This window comes from Pagrus pagrus (assembly GCF_965226575.1).
Source record: "Pagrus pagrus genome assembly, chromosome: 1".
In the NCBI taxonomy this organism is placed as follows: Eukaryota; Metazoa; Chordata; class Actinopteri; order Spariformes; family Sparidae; genus Pagrus; species Pagrus pagrus.
In genome coordinates this window covers 7,958,420-7,978,398 of record NC_140185.1, presented here as the reverse complement: position 1 = coordinate 7,978,398, position 19,979 = coordinate 7,958,420, and the positions used below count along the sequence as shown (strand labels likewise).

The window sequence follows — 19,979 nt, the reverse complement described above, 5'->3', positions numbered from 1 at the left end:
GCATTTTTTGCACAGTTGGAGTGCTGCTGGCACACAGCTGAAAGCGGCAGCACATGTAGTATGCTTCTGCAAATGTGCCCATGTGCGCAAACCGCCTCCAAAAAACTAAAAGAGACAGATCTGGCAGGGACAGTCATCTAACTGCAGAGAGACAGAGAGGCTTGTTTGGCCGGTGGGCAATAACATTCATTAAGATACCATTAAGATACTAAAAAGTTCCCCTCGTTAATCACCCCACTCAAAAAACCCCAAATGATGAGAGGAGCAGCTAACACCTTCGTCTGCCTCGCTCCCTCTCTCCCTGCCCTCCTTCACAGATTGGCCTATTTAAGTCCTACACAGGTTGGATCAGCTTCACCATCTTTCTCGTTCGCTCTCTCAACTCTCTCTTCTTCTTCTCTCCCCCGCTTTGTCATTTCAGATTAAATCTCCCATCAGTCAAGCACACACACACACACACACACACACACACACACGCACGCACACACATACACACACGCGCTGCTACTTTCAGGTCTTTTTAATGATTCAGGGCCTTTAAGGCATCACACATTTCACGTCTCACCCTTTCAGTTTTTTTCTAGGTGGGCCTATTGATTTTGACTCCACAGACACACTATCCCTCTCCAGACGACAGAAACTACCTAATTCTGCTAACTACAAGTATTAAATCATGAGACTAGCGTTTCCTTTGGTGACGAAAATCAAGGACACTGCTGATTGTTTTTATAGACTGTAATGAACGAGCGATGCATCGATAATTACAATTTTGCAATAAAGGATGACGTGATGCGTGTCCATTCAGTGTCGTGTCATGAGCACTGGAAAAGGCAATGGAGCTACAGCTCCACATGCTGCCATACTTAACTAGTTCATTACACCTTGTCTGTGGCTGCAGGGTGAGTTTGACCTTGAGCGTTGATGAGGAATCAGCTTTCTTGTCCACTTTACTAACCTTTATAATGAGACGAAGAGGCACACACCTCACCCCAGATCAATCTCAAAACTCACCCAGTATATGTATGCAAGTGTGTCGAAGGCCCTGTGTGCATGTGTAGCTGCAGCTTAAATTATGTACTGTGTGATTGTGCGTGTCACTATGGATCACTCAGATGGTCCCTACCTGCAGCCCTAGGTCTTTTAAGTGCATGTGTGTGTGTCTATATTTGTAAGATATTCTGTACGCCTCTACACTGTATCCATTCCCAAAGTCCCATGCCTTCCTGTGTTTGATGTGTGTGTTTGCTGTGTGCAGGTTTCCTTCATCCAGAACCTGGTGTTCTGTGTGGAAAGAGCCTACAGGGTGCCTGACTACGGCATGTGGGAGAGAGGCAGCAAATACAACAATGGCAGCCCTGAGCTGCATTCCAGGTCAGTCAACAGCTCAGCAACGAACACAAAATATGCTGAATAAATGTCAATAGAAGGAGGGTAAAATGTGGATATTTACCTGTTGTTACTAAGTGAGGTAACGCTTTACAATAAGGTGCACAAATGTGAGTATTTACTAAGGAACAAGTGAGGAATTAATGAGTCGTTAATGAGTAATCCTCGAATAACTGTGATTTGAGGACTATATAGTAGATAATGATGAGCTGCTAGAGAACAGACTGGGAGATTCTCTGTCAATGAATCATTAGGTAGTGATTAGTCATAAATATCTGTGAATCGACTTTCTGAACACTGTCCTCATGAGTTGTTCCTGACTGACCATAAACAGCCACTGAGTGGCACAAACTATTAACGACTAATTAATTACTAATTATTTAAGCATGAATTACTCTTTTTGTGTACCTTTAAGTAAAATGAAACATAAAATTGAGTAAGTAAGTTAACAAGTAGACTGTTTAATTACTACTTAGTGAATCATTAGTTACTTATTTTATGTAAGGTGATACATAATACTGAGTAGTCCCTCATTACTGCATGATTATGAGAATTAGCAACTGGCTTACTCCATTTGTGTACTAAGGGTACACAAACAGAGTTACTTATGATAAAGTAATCAGTAATTAATGAGTTGCTACTAGTCTGTGCCACTCAGTGGCTGGAACAACTCATTGAGAAAGTGGTTAGTATGTTGATTCACAGATATTTATAAACCAATTGATTACCTAATGATTCATTAATATATTATCTCCCAGTCTGTCCTCTAGTAACTCATTATCTCCTACTGTACATAGTCTTTAAATCACAGTTATTCAGAGATTACTCATTATTGATTCATTCATTTACAAGTGATTCCTGATTAAATCCTCACTCGTTCCTTAGTAACTACTCCCATTTTTCTGCACCTTACAGTATGTGAAGTGTTACTCTAATCGAAACCAGATGCTGATATCCAGTCTCAATAAACATTCCAGCCTTATTTTCCTCGTATAAATCAAAGAGATGGCTGTCTATAACATCCACAGCACTTTAGCCAACTGTATCGCTGTCGTCAGATACACCAGCTTAATTTACCACACCACCGAAACTACAGTGAGAGTGTGACTGAGATCAGCTTTATTTTCTCCTCAGTGCCACTGGGAAGCACACTGTAGCAAAAATTGATTCTCAGTACATACACACACAGAGCTTTATAGATTGCACTGTGTCACAAGTCACTGTGATGCTGTAAATTTCACTGTTGCATATGAGCTTTTGCTCAGTTCTGTTACCCAGAGTGTGTGTGTGGGTGTGTGGTAACACAGAGGTTGAAACTTTCTTGGAAAATACACTGAAGTAGACAATCAATACCAATAGCAACACGGGAGGAATGGACAACCGAATGCCTCAGTAACCTAAGAAACACTCTGTGATGTAATAATGTTATAGGGCATTCAGCAAGGAAGGGAGGAAGGATGGAAGGATTTAACAAAAGGAAGGAATGGTGTGGAATAAAGGTTAAAGGAAGAATATACTCGGGGAGAAACAGAGGCATGAACATTATTGAGGAATAGAGTCATTGGAGGTATTACATTATAATTATTGAGGCTCTGAAAGCAGAAGAGATGCAAACAGTGATAGTGTTTGGCTGAAAAAGCTGTTATGATGAATGAAGATATAAATATATCTCTCCCTTCCACTCTTGATTGCCATGTCTGAACATTTCCAGCAGAAGATCACAAAAGAAGGCTGAGCAGAGTTTCTGTTAATGTATTGACAGTTAGGCGTTTACAAAACCAGAGCATAGACTCACCATTATGTTTTATGTGTTTATAATTATTGGCAGTAGGAGAAAAGAGGAAATCTGCTTTGAAGTACAAGTCTTTTAAATTTTTAATGCCTGCTTTAAAACAAGAATTATAGGACAGAAATATTTGTTAATCCTAAACAACGTTTCATCTGCTTTACTTTGGTCCTTGTTTAAGTTGGTGGATGCCTCCAATATATATTTTTATGTTTTTATTAAAGCTGACTTCTTAAGGTTAATCTCTCAAATAAATTCCAATATAAATCATATTTGTCTGTTTATAAACCAGTCGAACACTTACATTCTCTTCAGATTTTTAAACCTGCATTACTAGATTTTTTGTGATGTCCCCCATTAGAGTTAATAAATGCCTCAGCAAAGAGTTGCATATTAACACAAGCAACATATGCATTCATTCAAGTTAGTGAGACTCTTAAATGCCAACAGCTCCATAGATTATTGGGACATTTTTATTTGGGATTATTTATTTTTTTTACATCTACAGTCAAAACAAAACTCATCAAACCAATTTGCATTTGAGCCCAGTCTACAGCAGTAGTTTCAGACTTTAACACACATGTTAAAAATCTGTAACATAACACCAGCATGAATCAACTTTTAGTCAATTAACGCTGCAAATGCATTGACATATTATCACAATGTAACGTTGATATAGCAAAGGTGTTAGTGGCTTATTTACACATTGAGTAGACACAGACCAAAACTCAAAAACAAAACAGATGCTGAAAGAGGCTAAAATGCTCCATAGAGCTGAGTGAAATGCAGTATCAGCTGATACTTTCCCTTAGGTCCGTCACCATGATTAACCCTTTTCACATATGATCCGTTGTTAATATAAAAATAACAATTAAAGCAACTTTAGGCAAACATTATTATATATATACATATATTATACAGTTAACATTTTTCATTCAGAACACTTTAATAGTTTTGTATATGGGCCAACCAGGAAAGTGTGAGTTTTATTTAGTTTTCACACCACTGCAAACCAGACATTATATAGTATTTGATTGGACTCTCTGCCTCTGTCTGCACTGAGGGTTACTACAGAGCTTGGCAAGAGAGTGGTAACGTGCAAAGACCGCAAAACCTACTCAAAAACCTTCAAACATTTTTAATGAATGTGTTTAAGGAACATCTCAAAATCCCAAATCCTTCATTTACACATTAGGGACTTTTATTTTGGAAATTCTCGAAAATTGATACTGCAGAAATGCTTGCATTTGAGCCTGTAAGTAGTCAGTAAGTCCTCCATAACTTAAATATATCAGCCAATGTCAGGAGTATGAACCAGTGTGTTTGTACAGCACAACATGTTTTTCGAAATGAAGCCATTTCAAAGTAATTGCAGCAGCGTTTCCAGTTAATGTTTATTCCACTTTTTTTTCATTAAATCTCTCCTCTCTAGTTATGGAAATCCTGTGGTTGATTTAGCCAACCAACAACAGGCCTCAAGAGACCATGCTGCTCATAAAAAAACAACACAATGCTTAACATATAGTTCATAACAAATGTTGTCTTAACAAATTGGACTGTAGCCTCTTATCCTTCTTCTTGCCCCTCCAAACCAAAAAGACCATTGAGCAAATAATCTGTGTTCAGGAGAAATGTAGGATCAACAGTCTATACTATATTTTGAAACACGTGTTAAAACAGCAGGACTGAAGTCGGTTTGTGTTACATACTCCTAACTGATTTATCATCCAAGGTCGAGCTGGCCCCCCTCTCGTCCCTCAGTGTCTTGATAAAGATCCTCAATTTCTGCCATTCCTTATCTCCGGGAAGCATGTTTTTTTTTCTTTCTCCAACAATCCAAAGCTATTGGCAGCAGCTTGCCAAGATACCCTCAAGAAAAGATAACAAATTCGATGTAGTGGAGAAGCGCTGTGTCTTGGGCTTCTTGTATTTCCTCCCCTCCAGGTCATGCTTTGGATTTCCACAATTAGTGAGCTAGCTTATATATGTCGTTGCGTAATACATGTTAACATGCTGTATGCAAACAGTGAACTGTGGCAGGGGCACATTTACAATGGCTCCATGTAAACAAGATCTGTGTAAATCATCAAATTGAACAGTCGTTTCTAGCCCCGGAGTGCCAGTGGGCAGAAAAAGGCTCAGTGGAAACGAACAGGAAAGGATGTATTCATTTTGGCAGCGTACTCATTTATCCATATCAAATCAAATGATTCACTTTATTTGCTTCTGCCTCATGTTTATCATCGCACCCATTCAGATGGCTAGACTAGAGCTGTTTTATTTAAAGTAGCATATCCAATCATGTAAGCATCGTGATTTTTTTTTTTTATTTCTCTTTATATGATGAGTTAAATGTCACTTTAATAGAAATGTAGAAACATGACTTTGCTCATATATTCATTAATATTTCAACATAAATCATGATCTTTAATTCACTTTACATCAGTGCAACTTAAAATCATCAGAGTCTAAAAGTTTCACATGTATCCAACAATTGGAGACTGTCCATGTCAGACCTACTCTTTCCTACTGGAAATACTCTGTTTGGGTAGAGTGCGCAGGAGGAGTAGAAGGACACATCTGTGGAGTGACTGAGTAGGAAGCAGCTCCACTGGATGCAACATCAATGTCATCAACATGCCCAGTCACACACTGTGAATTCTCTGGACAATGACTTACTCTACTGTATTCTGTAAGCGTAACAGAAGAATACAGTCTACAGTATGAGTAATAGTCTGCAGCAACATTTTCATCATTCAAAGCTATATCTCCAACTGTGAACTGAAACTGTTGCATCACGATGCTGTTTTGCTCCTGATTCCCAGAGTCACTTTTTAACCTCCTGTTTCCCCACCAAGCATCATAGCTCCTTTCTGACCAGTCCTGGCATTCCCTTTTCAGTATGTGCGTGTATGTTATACAGAAGTAGTTTCAACAGAGCTCTTGTCCAGGCTGAATTAGCCAGCCATCCTCTGTATTTTGAGCATCGACTCAGGCTTCACTAATGGTATTGAATGCATTTTGATATGTCAGCAGATCTACCGCCAGTCATCGCCAAGTTTCTGGCAATTTTTACCCCCCTCCTTTTCTTTTCTAGGGAAATCTTGGCAGGGGTAGAAACAGAAACAAAATGACAGTAAAATTGGTTCACTTTTAGTCTGCATTGCAATCACAGTGGCCAGCCAGTGTGAAATTCAGTATAAGGTTTTTATTAAAGAGATCCATTATCTACAGTAGACCACAATCTTAGGAGCCCTCAGCTTTATTCAGTCCTAACAGATAGCAGCTTAAGATTCAAGTGTGATTCTGAATGCATTTTTTTATCTGACCATTGAAAGACGCTTATTGTTCCTGTCCATGAGTCAGAAGATATTCACAGGGGTGGAAGAATTATCCAGATCCTTTACTTAAGAGAAATACCACACTGGAAATACTCCGCTAGAAGTAAAATGTTTGCATTTAAAGCTTTACTTAAAGCGGAATTAGACAATAGACAAATTCCCTGCTTCCAAGTGTTTTCCTGTGGTATAACTTTTGGTGTGTGTGTTCGCAACATTGCTACCGCTAGCAGACTGGCTTCTGTCCAAAGCAAAAAAACAACTGTATGAATCCCAATTTCTCAGTGCTTTTAAAAGTCAGAGTAAGCGTAAAATATCTGATGTTTTTAGATGAATATCACTGCTGCATTATTGTTGATGTTGTATTTTACTGCTGTGGATGTCAAGGTTGAGCTCATTTTGCTGTAGTTCAAAGGTGCATTATGCAAGAATTGGCTACCTGTCGTATTCAGTGACAGCTAGCCGTTCAATCGGTGAGCTTGGAGCACCAGGGGGTTGGTGTTCACGCTGCTAGCATAGGAGCTTTGAGGCGGGACAGGCCAGGGCTAGCTGGATAGCATGCTAACTTCGACATGATGCATGGATGCCATAATGTCAAAACTGTTATTCCTGTTTTGTTTTCAACTAAAATTCTTACATAAAGCACCTTTAATCCACAGCAATGCATGATGGTCTGTAAGATAATCATATGTTTGTAGTATCGCTGTCCTGTGAGAACCACATATTTCTAATCTGAAATGTAACTAGTAACTAAAGAGATTTGGTCGAGTAGAAGGATAAAGTTACATTACTGGATATTCATTCACATCTAGCCTATAATGTATCAATGTCAGTGAAATCCACTTAATCTCAGTTTTCTTATCTCCGCAGCTCTGTGGGCCTGGCTAAAGCTGCTCTGGAGGCCATCAATGGATTCAACCTGTTTGGAAACCAGGTATTTGAATATTTCACCTGCTTCTGGCACACTCCTCCCCCTAAACGAGTCCCTGGACACACGTGTGTTTGTCTTTTGTCTAATCGTGTCAGATGGGCAAGATCGTATTATAGATACAGTAGACAACCTATTTTCTAATTCAAATCTGCTGAGGCCCATTACAGCTCCATACATCCGGGAGATATGCAGCATGTTTGTCGCCATCCTACAAAAAGAATGAGCTGCCTCTGTAGCCACGGCTGTTTTACCAACTAGACATCATCAGCATGATTAGTCATCGATGCAAGACTATTTCACCAAGTGGACGTTTGACCATCGGTAGATTGATTAAGTATGTTTGTGTCTGGTTCAGCAAATTGTTTGTGTTTCTATCGACTTTGATCGATGGCCACAGTTGATGTTTGTTCCTGGTTTGCAGTATCCATTAGTGGATATGTTTCTTTTTTTCAGCTTGTGTGGAGGGAAGGAAAAACAGAGACATTCATTACACCTGCTAATGGATTGGAAAATGAAGCCCTGCACTTAGCAAGCCTCCTCTCTTATTATCTTTTCCTCCTCTTTTCTCCCCTTGGTCTTTCGCCGGCGATGATGGTTTCTTTGGCCATTTAATGCATCTGAACTTGAAGTAGTTTTCTGATCATCATACGAGGCAGTTAGGATGAGTGTATATTAAAGTCGCTGTTTGTTTCTCTCTTCTGATCAGCGGCGAAATGAGGGGTTTAACTGTGCCTGGAAATGGATTTTCTCATCATGCTCAGCTTGTTGAAAGAATCAATTTACAGAGGTGGCTGCTTTATGATCCATGCTTTGTGGGGCCTCCGTGTATGCAAGTGTGTGTCTCATCCAGTCTCTTGTCCCTCTGTGGGGATGGAAGTTCTACAAGTCACGCAGTTGCCTATTAATGATCTCTATCAATCTTGATTTCGCAGCCGACTCTCAGCGCTCCAACGCAAAACGCGACACCCCCAACCAGCACACTCTGAACTCCACTATCAAACTGGTTGCAGGCTGTTGTGGGTGTGTAGCCTCTGCAGTGGATGAATGGACACACAGCCTTGAGTTTTGTGTACTTCTGATTTTCCTCATGATTTTTCCGACCCAAAGGTAGCAGCTTCGCGGTGTGACACATCGATCTCTGTGGATTAAATCGATCTCGACAAGAGGAGGATACTTCAAATGAATGTTATAGCCTGTCATTATATTCACAGAGCTGGACAATCAAGTCGTAACAGTTTCCACTTTCTACATGGGCATTGTCAACCAATTCACATCCAGTGAAGAGCAGGGGTGCAGTCTTTTGTGTGTGTGTGTGTGTGTGTGTGTGTGTGTGTGTGTGTGTGTGTGTGTGTGTGTGTGTGTGTGGAATAGAGATTTATTTTGACATAAATCTGTAGACGTAGAACCCCGTCACTGCTAATATAATAACAGTGACAGGTGATGATTTTCTGAAATAGATTATGTTGGCGTGTAATTGACTTTCATTATATAGTCACCTTTTTATTATAGAGGGACATGGGCTAAGTGGGTGGAAGGGCTAAGTGGGGTTTAATGGAGACAGGAAAAACTTGCAAATATCGCAGTTTTTTTGGTTTACATTGGCAGTTGTTGCACGTAATTATTAAAGACTGTAGGTCACAGTTCAAATCTCGATTAAATTAAATTGAATTGTTGAATGGTTTTCTCTGCCAATTGGTGGAGCACATTTTCAGTTTTGATATCCTGCATCTCCAAGAGCATTTCCAGTAGTAGGTTGAAGAGTTTTAGCAGTTTTTAGGACCCTTTTCAGGCGGCTTCCTGCCAAACGTGACTCTTGGGATGTGTCTTGCTCAGTTTTCAAAAGTAATCACAATTAGTTTTGAAGTAGTTTAGTTTCAGACGGCTCCCTGAACAGAATGATGTAAATGCAGATAAAAAAAACAATCAATTAGTTGAGCTGTCCATAAATGGTACAAACAAAGGCAGTTATCATTACTGACTTTGTTTGTTTTCACCAAAACTGAATATTGGCATTAAAGTGTAACTAAACCCCCGAACCACTTTTTTCTGCTGAAAACAAATGTATTTGGGTATGAAGTAGTGTTGTTGATGTATTCTGGTCCAACTCTTGACATTTTAGTCAAAGTATTTCAATTTGGTGTATTTTGTTTTAAAAACGTAAGAGTGACTGCCCTCTATGGGTTGAAACCCAGCTATTACAATCGAATTTTGCTATTGGCTGAGATGGAGGCCGATGACGTTTTGGAGGCAGCTTACATCACGAGCCACCACTGTTCGCCCCGCCCCTCTGTGTGTGTTTTTGTGTGTGTGAGTGTAGTGGTGGTGGTGTGGGAGGGGGGGGGGGGGGGGGGGGGCTCTGTTGGAGGCTGCACAGAGTGACTGGATGTGTCTTAACTGCTCCTGGAGCCCCGCCCACAACCAAGGCATTTTTTGAATTTCCAGCCCAGATGCACCTCAGCCAAAACCTAGGGGTTTAGTTACACTTTAAGTACAACGTTTTCTGTTGTTAGTGTGATAAATCTCATCTTATTTCAAGGTATTTTTAATGAAATTATTATACCAGTATGTATTTTGCTCTTGAGAGCATTGAGATTAACATACAGTCGGTAATTAGATAAATCCAGCGTGATACTACTGATACTGGTAATTCAAAAAGATTTGAATTTCCTTCAAAGATTTGAAGAATTGAAGTGCAATAATATTTTTGTAGATGGAGGGTGTGTCCTGTGTTTTCCTGTGTTTGAAAGTCAATAATAGCTTGTAGAAAACCATATGAAGAAGCTCCATGGCTCTAAAAAATCAGTTGTACTGTTTCCCAAAAACAAGTCTGATCCTGTTCTGCGAAGTCTTTTCTTTAGCTTGTAGGACTTATTTTTATATGATCATTGGTTAAACATATAACAAATAACATTGCCCCATAGAAATGTCTATAGAAGACTTTTGTTGGGTTCTTTCTGGGTCCTCCTGCATCCTCAGGTTAGGTTGATCAATTTCTCTACGTTGCCTTTAGCTGTGAATGTAAGTGTGAATAGTTGTTTGTCTCTATATGTCAGCCCTGTGATGAACAAGCGACCTGTCCAGTGTGTACCCCTTTGCTCGCCCCAGTGCCAGCTTGAATTGGCCTCTGCCACCACTTCTCCTGTGCAGGGTATAAGCTGTTACAGATGGTTGGATGGAGTTGTGTACTTACATTATCCGAAATGTTTCCAACAACATTAAACATTCTTGTGACATGGATAAAACTTTAATTCAGCTGGGTTTTTGTTTTGAAGACAACTACTTTGAATATCTCACATAAGTTCAGTGTCATCAAAATATGTATTTTGTTTTCATTGTTTCGATTGAGGGACCCCTAGTGGCAGAAATTAGATATTGTGGAATTTTTACTTGTGTGTTTACTTGTTGTTAATTCTTTGATTTCATATAAATATTTACATATGTCTGTTGTTGGATAAATATTGTATTTATTAGGTACACACTCAAACACACTCCATAAACAACGATGTGTGGATAAAAATGTATTTTATTTAACTTTGAGTCCCTATTTAGAGTGCATTAGGGCACATAATCTAAAAACTGTTCAGTTGACAAAATAATAATACGTATACATATATACATATATACATATATGTATATTTTTGTTTGTTGTTGGTGTCAAAAGTGCCTAAAGCAACTAAGAATGGCAAAATCAATATTTTTTCCATTTATTTTTTCTGGGTCTAACTTTTAAAGGGTTAACATACATAAAAGACTGTTTGGACTGTTGAATGTCAATAAAAAGAAAATGTTAGCCCATGGAAGGAAACAGTCAAAAGAGCACACATCCACGGTGAAAGCATTCATCTTACACGCTGGGTCGTCTTACACTCTGCTGCTATAACAAGAGAAAAGGTTTCCCTGAGAGTACCATTTTACTGACTTGTCACACAGCTGCCTACACCGGTGGCCAGCAATCCACTGCACTATGCAAATTGCTACAGGAAAGCTTGCTGATTTGACTAAAAGCCCTGGCCGGATCTGTTTTTAGAGGGAAAAAAAATAGACTCCGGCAATATTCATACATTATGTATTTGACTTACATTAGAAACTGCTTAGCAGGTTGCAGGAGTGACTCAGTTGGTTTTATATAACTGCAGCTGATGGATGGAGGAATTGAACAGGACTAGCTTTTTAGAACCAGAAAAGTTTTGATGACTCCCTTTACCAAGTAAAAACATAAACCTGCCCCCTCCTTTCACCCAGAGGTGTATAAGTGCTCTGGACGGACGGACTGCATCGTAGTAGCAGCACTTGGTGACTTTTTGAGTGATAGGATAACTCTCGACTCACTGTTGTTCGAGCACTCCCACACTGCACTTCAAAAACATGTGCAAGCCAAAAATATCAGCCTGGAGGTGAGAGGTGCGATGGTAGGGGCTTTAAAATGGGCCATTTAGCCATTTAGCTGTCAAATGTTTTTTTCTGATAAATGATGGAGAAGTTGTTGTGCGTCTCTGTGTTTCTGTGGGTGTGCAGTCTCGGAACATGTGACTCTGTGCCGTCGTTGCACCTGTAAATTGAGAATAGTTGAGCTGTGACTGTGCTGCTGTCTTTGTATGTGTTTTGCTCTGCAGGGTTGTTCATGGTCGGTGATATTTGTGGATCTGGACGCCCACAACAGAAACAGGCAAACCTTGTGCTCCCTCCTGCCCCGAGAGTCTCGCTCACATGTGAGTCCATCCATCTCTGGAACTACTCAAACCACTCCACAAATGACTAACAATTACAAGCAAATTTGGTTCAGAGATAGCTAGTTTTTCTGCTGTAGCACTTAGAAAGATGTCGACTGTTGTACACTGTCGATGCAATCTGCTCCACTTTATCCTTCTTTCGCTCAGCCGTGTGCATATTCTCCCCCATTCAAAGACTGAAATAGGTGCCTGCCACATACGCGCCAGGTTAATTGTGCACACGAGACGAAATACGCGCTCATGTCGATGTGTCAGAGGGCATTTGTAATTCAGCAATGCATCTTCCTCACGATGAAGTCATTACACCGCCCATGCCCGCGCTATTGATGGTTCACTGTGACTTGAAATGGGGGGAAGTGAGAGGTGGCTGCAGAGCTGGAGGGGAGGCAGAGCTGAAAAAGCAAGGTGTGAAAAAAATGGTACATGGATGAAAAGCAAGAGCGAAATCATTCCCTGCTCTCCACTCCAGCACTTAAATGATCACATTTCTCTCTCTGTGTGCTGGATGTGTCAGGCAGAATGGCCGCCATCAGCTTGCGAGGAAATTAGAGTAATTAGAGGACCAGAGCGGCGTTATAGCTGTCTTCCTGTTGAGGAGTTGGAAAGAGAGAGACTTACATACTGTGGGTCAATGCGAATACAACCAAAATTTCAATATGGTATCAGCATCTTGTATACTACAGCAACAGACTGAAATTCAATATTCTAGACACATTCAATACCTGCACCGAATGTGTTCTGCAAGCCGATATCTCATTTTAGCTGCGGCTGCTGCCGAGGATGTTAACATGTAGATTGGAGCTGTAACAAGAAGTCGAAGAATAAGAGGGGATTGGAGCAGACAAATCAGCAATTGTAGAGATGCGTGCAAATTTAAAAAAAGGTTTCAGTGCAAACCATGAAAGCAGCATCAAACAGTCAACCACATCTTGCACTGAAATCTGGTCCATAGCTGTCTAGAAAGCATCCCACTGCTGTTATTAGGGACTTCAATGCACGGACAGCAGCCCGGGAAGCTCCGCTGTCTGTCTGTTAATAAACCCTAAATATTCATAGCTGTTTGCAGTGAGGCCAGTGCTTAATAGCTTTCATTTTCATTGCTTAATAGAGTAAACCAAACAAAAAAATGAAATGAGAGAATAAGATGCCCAGTCATAATAGTTTGTCGAGGCTAATAACAATATTCATTCCTAATGATTGTTCAAATTGAAATTTAGTCAGGCAGTCCTGATTGTGATTAAGGCTGCTGTAAAGTGCTGCTCATAACCAGGAGCTTGGTAAGAGGCTTCTGCTCTTCTTCACACAGTTCTGACTCAAAACATATATGACTAGTAATATTAGTGTGGTTAGGATTCCTTGGAAATTCCTTGTTATCTAATCAACAGTTAATTAACAGTTTCCTACACTGTAGACAAACCATTGTGCAGCAGTGTTAGCTAAATCTTTTCTCCCTGACAGAACACAGATGCAGCCTTGCTTCCAACCATCAGCTACCCTGCTTTTGCAGTGGACGATGACGCCCTCTACAGTCAGACACTGGACAAGATTGTTCGCAAGCTGCGGGGAAAATACGGCTTTAAGCGTTTCCTCCGTGATGGCTACCGCACTGCAAATGAAGACAAGAACCGCCGCTACTACAAGCCTGCTGAAATGAAGGTCAGTGTTTTTGTATTCATTTTCTTAATTACTTCAACTTTTGATTGTAGACAATGGGCCTTTGCGTCAAGATCTGGATTGTTGAAGGTGCTTAAAACAATTGTGACAGACCTGAAAAATACTGACAATGTTGCTCACTCCTCAAGGTTTAAGTAAAACTTACAGTGGAGTGTTGTCAGCATAGCAATTAGAATAGTTATTGTAGATAACATTTCTTAAATAGAGCATTTAGGTAAACAGATAAAGGATCCAGGATAGACCCCTGGGGAACACCACTGGAGATGAAAGTCCCTTCTTCCATTACAGGAAATATCCTGTTAGAGAGGTATGAGCAAAAACAGACTTAGATCACCAACTTTGCAGACAGCTGTTTGAAATATTGCAGTCGCATAGATGTCCCCACCTCTTTTTAAAATGGCCGATTTCCTCCCCATAACTTTTTAGAGCAATATTTGTTTAAAATGTTTTGAAAAATAGCTTTCTCCAAGAAATGTTATTCAACAAATGAAAAAGGCTGACTGACATGCACTGGTGTTTTCTACAGTTAATGTAATATTGGCATTGTTCAATTGTCACAGTGTTGAAGTTGTGGATGTGATGCATATTGACGATTGATAGTTGGTTGATCAATGTTATTGCCTGTTTTGCACATTTTAATGTTGTCAACTCTGCCGTATGCCCTTTCAGTGCGCTGTTATGCAATTTTTTTAACATTTAATTATTATCTACTCTGACGTCATACTGATTACTGCCATTACAATGCCTACAATCACATATGTTGAATCCCAGCTTTTATGTCCCTGCCACTTTTCAACACAAGTGATTCCCAGTGGTCCACTGTGACTAAAACTGAACTTTAGGTCTTGGAGGAGACCTATAAAAAAAATTGCAAAACACTGCATAGAGAGAAAAACAGCAGCAATTTTGGAAAACACAGGTGTGAGACAGGTCATCAGTTTTCTCTGCCGTGGTTTCAATTGTTTGCAGTTTCACTGATACCAAGGTATCTCAATTGAAATTAAAGTTAAGGAATGATATAGTGTGTAGAAACGAAGTTAGAGTTCATTTCAGGCAACCACTTGTTAATGCAGATGAAAAGGCGTCCCAATGGTTGGCAATGCACACCTGAAAAAGTTCAACTTGAAAGTGCTTGAGCGTGACATTTGAAAAGTTTTTGAAATGTATAAGCCTCTAAAGATATTATCTTTTTTATGAAAATGCTAAGAAATCTCCTTGTGACTTAGCATCTCCCATTTCGAGTGTTTTAATCCCCCAGGTATTTCACCCCCAATCTCAGTGCGTGTGTGTGTTAGTAAGTCCCTGTCAGTGGGTGTGCTCATGCATATATATGTATGTGAATGACCATGCATTCATTGTCCTTTTTCGAATCCCCGGTGATCCCGGTGAAATGACATTGCATTCACTTCAGAATCAGCTCAGTGAGTGTACGCTGAGTTAATCAGAGGCTGGACTCTTAATGCTAAACAAATCATTGCATTAGCTTCAGAGCTAACCTCCCAGAATTAATGAGCTCAGAGAGGCAGATGGAAGGAAAAAGAGAGATCTACAAGCAGAAAGTCAGAGGCTACTGGGGTTTATGTTTGATCTGGAAGATGTTTAACATCTCATCCATAAGGTCTCATCAGCTCTACTGGTGGGACATTCAGACTTTGAAGTCAAAAATCATCAAGGTCATCTGATACTCAGAGTGAAAGTTCATAGTTTGAAGATAAACTTTTCTTTGGAAAAAAGGTTGCTTAAAAAGGTTAATGATAGCACCAAATAGCAGAGCAGTTTTGCCAGGTTAGGTAGCTTTCCACCCAAGTGGTTGATAATTGTTTGGGCAGTTTATGATCATTTGTGCTACTTTTTGTACCCCTGGATAAAAAGATAGGCAATATTCCAATAAATTTACCCCTGGTAATATGGTCATGACCCCTCTGGTGGACCTCATGGGACCTTATTTCGGATAAAAAAAAATGTACATTAGCCAAAGGGGAGAGACAAAGACCCTTTGAATAGTGCCACGATTCACACATAGGATGTTTGTGAATTAAAAAGATAATTTTTCAAGTCAAGAAAGTCACAGTTTGTTGTGAATAAAGTAAAATACCATCTAGTTTTGTGGGAAACTGCTCAGTGAACTACATCTGAGGCTCCTTGCCAGCATCCTAGTAGCTTAAAAGCCCAATATTTCCATCAGGATTTGACGGAGACCAAAACAAAGCTAAAACAGAGTGAATATTGGACTGTGGTATGTTCGCTGGTGGCCCCAAAAACATCACTGCAAAAGAGTGCTTGTGTTGCTTGATATTCACTCAGTATGTAAATAGGCAACTACTCTGCTAACATCTGCATACACTTGTTGTGCTGCTCCCAAGTGGCCACAAATCAGTAATGCCAGTTTCATCTAGATGAACTGTCTATTGACAGTTTTGAAAAACAAGCACCAGGAAACAGCTTTCCTGAAGGTGATTGCTCTTTTCAAATAAGATTCTGCAAAGTAATTTACAAAAGACACAAAATATGTCTTTCTTTTTCAAATATAGTTCAGTTGTGATTTGACGACTTTGTGGCTGGCAGTGAACTGTTTTGTGTATGACTTGACAGATTGTTGCTCATGGCTCTCACAGCTGTTATGACGCTGTGAAAAATGTTTGAGAAAACATCCTTTTTACTAAATTAGATTAGCTGTTTATTTGCAGAATTGCCAGAAACCCCTTTTTTGTGGCATTTTTCACCTTTATTTTACAGCAGAGAAGAAAAAGGGGTACGACAAAAAGTTGCTGGCTTGAATTGTCCCTACGATGTCACGGAGGCCATGCGGCCACGTGGCACACACCATTACCATTTGGCTACCAAGGCCCTCTTAATTTTCAGAAACTTGAAAAAAGGAGGAGACTTGGTTCTAAAAACAGAGCAAAAAAGGCATCAGCAGTGAAAGTGAGGGCACTCAAAGGGCACTAACTCCGAACCACTTGGAATACTTTGAAATTAGCTTTCTTTAATCCTGCAGCTAATACGATACAAATGCTCTAAGGCTAAGAATTAGCAAACGGCATTTAATGCCTCAGTTCCTTCAGGCTCCGTCCTGCCCTCAGTTCTACCAGCAGGCAGACAGATTTATGCCGGTGAGTTTTCATACCTTGAATTCATGATCGCTCCTGCTGCTATTTGCCTTCCATCTACCAACAGTAATATATTTGCTACCACATCAGCAAATACTGCATGCAAATCTAGTTCCAGAGAAGAAACTGCTCCAGGTAGTAATATTACACAATGCAGTAAATATTGCTGCAAGATTACAGGTTCTCAGTGATGAATATCGAAACAAACTGCAGAGAAATTATGCACTTGTCGTGTTTTTGAGCTATTAACATATGTTATTTCCTTTTAGCGATAAGTGAACACACAGAGTGATGAAATGCCATGGGAGTGTCTGACACAGCATGAGCCCCTCGTGGTGAAAAAGAAGTCACAGATAGCCCGGGTCTCCCTGCAGAAGACACTGAGTGAAGTTGTTGTTGGTGTTTAAGAGAAGAATTCACAGCAGGGCAAACGTCTGAGCTCACTGTCTGTTTACCATTGACAGGGAGCAGCAGCCTGTGTGATAGACAGTTTTACCAATCAGTCTAGCTGCTCAAGCACAAAACACCAGGGATCCCTGCCTGTTTACAGCCTCAACAGGCCAAAAAGCACAGGCCTGCCTGGGTGACTGCTTCAGCGCCCCCCAAATAAACTCTCCTCCTTCAGTATCTCTTTATGCACCTCTTTTATTCCCCTCTCTCTTTCTCTCCACCTGATAGCTAAGAAATTGCTTCTCGTCTATGCTGACACACACAGTGAGACGCCATGTATACCTGCATAATCACAAGGGTGCAGACGTTAACCATTTAAAGGAACACATTCAAGCCTACAGACAGCAGTGTCTGCACGGTGAATGCAGCTCCCACGCGTGTTTGCGTGTGCCAGCCTTACCATCCATTTGTAATTACATTAGGATGTAATCTCTGTTATCTTCCATCAGTGTGGAGATTATTGAAAAAGATGAGGGACAAAGATAGTCACGACTAATGACACTTATAGTTAGACGGGCTAAAATGCACACATGCACACATGTTTTGAATGATGGATTTTAGCAAGGCTAATAAAATTCTGCAGCTTGTTTGATTGTTTTACGAGCTGACCTTGGTGATTCGTAGCGCTTATATAAATTTAGTGACTAAAAAAATAGTTATTCTGAAAAGACGGAGCCGCTCGCATTTCACCCGTGTGTTTGTGCTGATCCTCTTTAGGCTGTCATAAACACGATGGGATTGAATTACTGGAATTAATAAGGCTGTGATTCACTTGACTCGTCTTCTCTGCATGTGACTTGTAATCAAATGACTTAAGAAGGTTTGTGTGTTTTTTTGTGTATGCGTGCAACACGACACAGAAATCTGTAATAGGATTTCTGGCTGAGTAAGATTCAGGGCATCCAGCAAGTGATGGTGTTTGTGTCAGTTCAAGTGTTTGTTCTGGAAAATTCACTCCAGCTGCTGCCACATGCTGCCTTTTAGTTCTCCGTGTTCGGTTGGCTGAAAACATGCGGACTGCCGCACAGTCACGCACGCACTCATCAGTTACTCACTCACATCGATCAGTCAGTCAATCAGCTAGTCAATCATGGCTTGTGCTGAGAGATGAGAGAGAGGTTTAATCAAATTAAAATTCAGAATTAATTGGAGGAGAAACATAAATGTTTCAGTAAGGGGTCAGTGAGCGGTTTGAGTATGAAAATTATGTCAATCACACGCTGTGTCCTCCACAGCCACCAGATGTCAACCCAACTGAACACACATGGGATGATTCAGAGCATTGTCACAATCCCACATGAGGGAACAGGGAAAAATATTGTTCATCCATTAGAGCTCCACAGACTTGGAGAATATAGTCCTAGAAGCTGCTCTGGTGGCTCATGGTGTCCGAACCAGGGCCGTGTCCAGAAGCAAGGTCTGGGTTGGCACTGGCAAACCCCTGAAATCTGATTTACAACCCAAAGTGCCGGTCATTTATCCTAAATTATGACCGGCTGCTTGCACATTGAGAGACATGACCTTATTTTAAACCAAGTGTTTGACAAGTATCTTTGAGTGTGCACTGTATTCTTTTGTATGTTGCCTACTGTTGGAGGTACAATTTGTTTTTGAGGTTCAGGGTGCATTTATTCGTCATTCTACAAAACAGGGTTGTACAACAAAATGCAAGTGTGCAGTCCCTTTGTGCTACACAAGAAGAAGTTTTTTTATGGTGCAGTGCAAAAGATGAGTTGAGGAGTCTCACAGCCTTAGGAAAGAAGCTTTAACCGGGCGATGTGTCAAGGCCATGACAGTTCTCTGTGATGTTGATTCCAAGACACCTAAAAGTGTTCACCTGCTCCAGCTCAGCTCCACTGATGTCGACAGTTGTTTGTGTCTTTGTCTCTACTATACGATACTTTTTGCCTTTAAGTTGTGGTGTGATATATGGACTGGCAGCTGACTCATTGAATCACTTCTCTGCTTTATTGATCTTCTCTGGTGCCACAAAGAGCTTCAACTCCTTTTCACTTTATGATTACCAAATGATTTGTATAAATAAATATGTTATTTGTGCCCTACATTGAAGTCACTCAGTGGGTAATGTTGGACCCAGGTTTTCCTGGAGCCTACATTACCCACAATGCAACTTAGCCACTGGAGGCAATCTATCCGATTACATGAAGCCTCCTCTGGAGCTACAAAACGGCTTGACCCCGCTGTTTTCACATATGCAGTAGTACTCCTCATGTGTGTAATGTGTAAAATTGGTGGAGTTACCCTTTAAAGGTAACAATGTTTCATTGTTTTCCTTGAGCCAAACTAAATAAACTGAATAACAGGTGTGAAAGCAACAATAATGTCTTAATGTTGGTGTGTCCTTTAATTGGTCATCCATTAGGTAAAGGTGTGTGCAGGCATGGAAGTGTTAAATTCTCCATTGTTGTGCATTTAAGAGGTGCGCAACTTGTTTTTTCATCTAATTAAAATTGTTTTACATTTGTTTCACAACTCTACTTTTTGTCTCATCACACAACAGCCAGTTCTTTTGTAGAAGCGGTGGAAGGTGTGGGCCCCACAACAGTAACCTGT

General features: G+C 40.3%; 1 protein-coding gene across 3 annotated transcripts in view; it reads left to right on the top strand.

Moving 5' to 3' along the window:
• phkb (phosphorylase kinase, beta) overlaps nt 1-19,979 on the top strand; it is a 109,800-nt gene that overhangs the window by 29,761 nt on the left and 60,060 nt on the right. For all 3 annotated transcript variants that reach the window (XM_084354097.1, XM_084354098.1, XM_084354099.1), the window contains 4 exons: nt 1,256-1,371; nt 7,381-7,444; nt 12,055-12,150; nt 13,630-13,827. In XM_084354097.1, the coding sequence (XP_084210223.1) occupies nt 1,256-1,371; nt 7,381-7,444; nt 12,055-12,150; nt 13,630-13,827 (474 nt within the window). The remainder of the gene's footprint in view (nt 1-1,255; nt 1,372-7,380; nt 7,445-12,054; nt 12,151-13,629; nt 13,828-19,979) is intronic.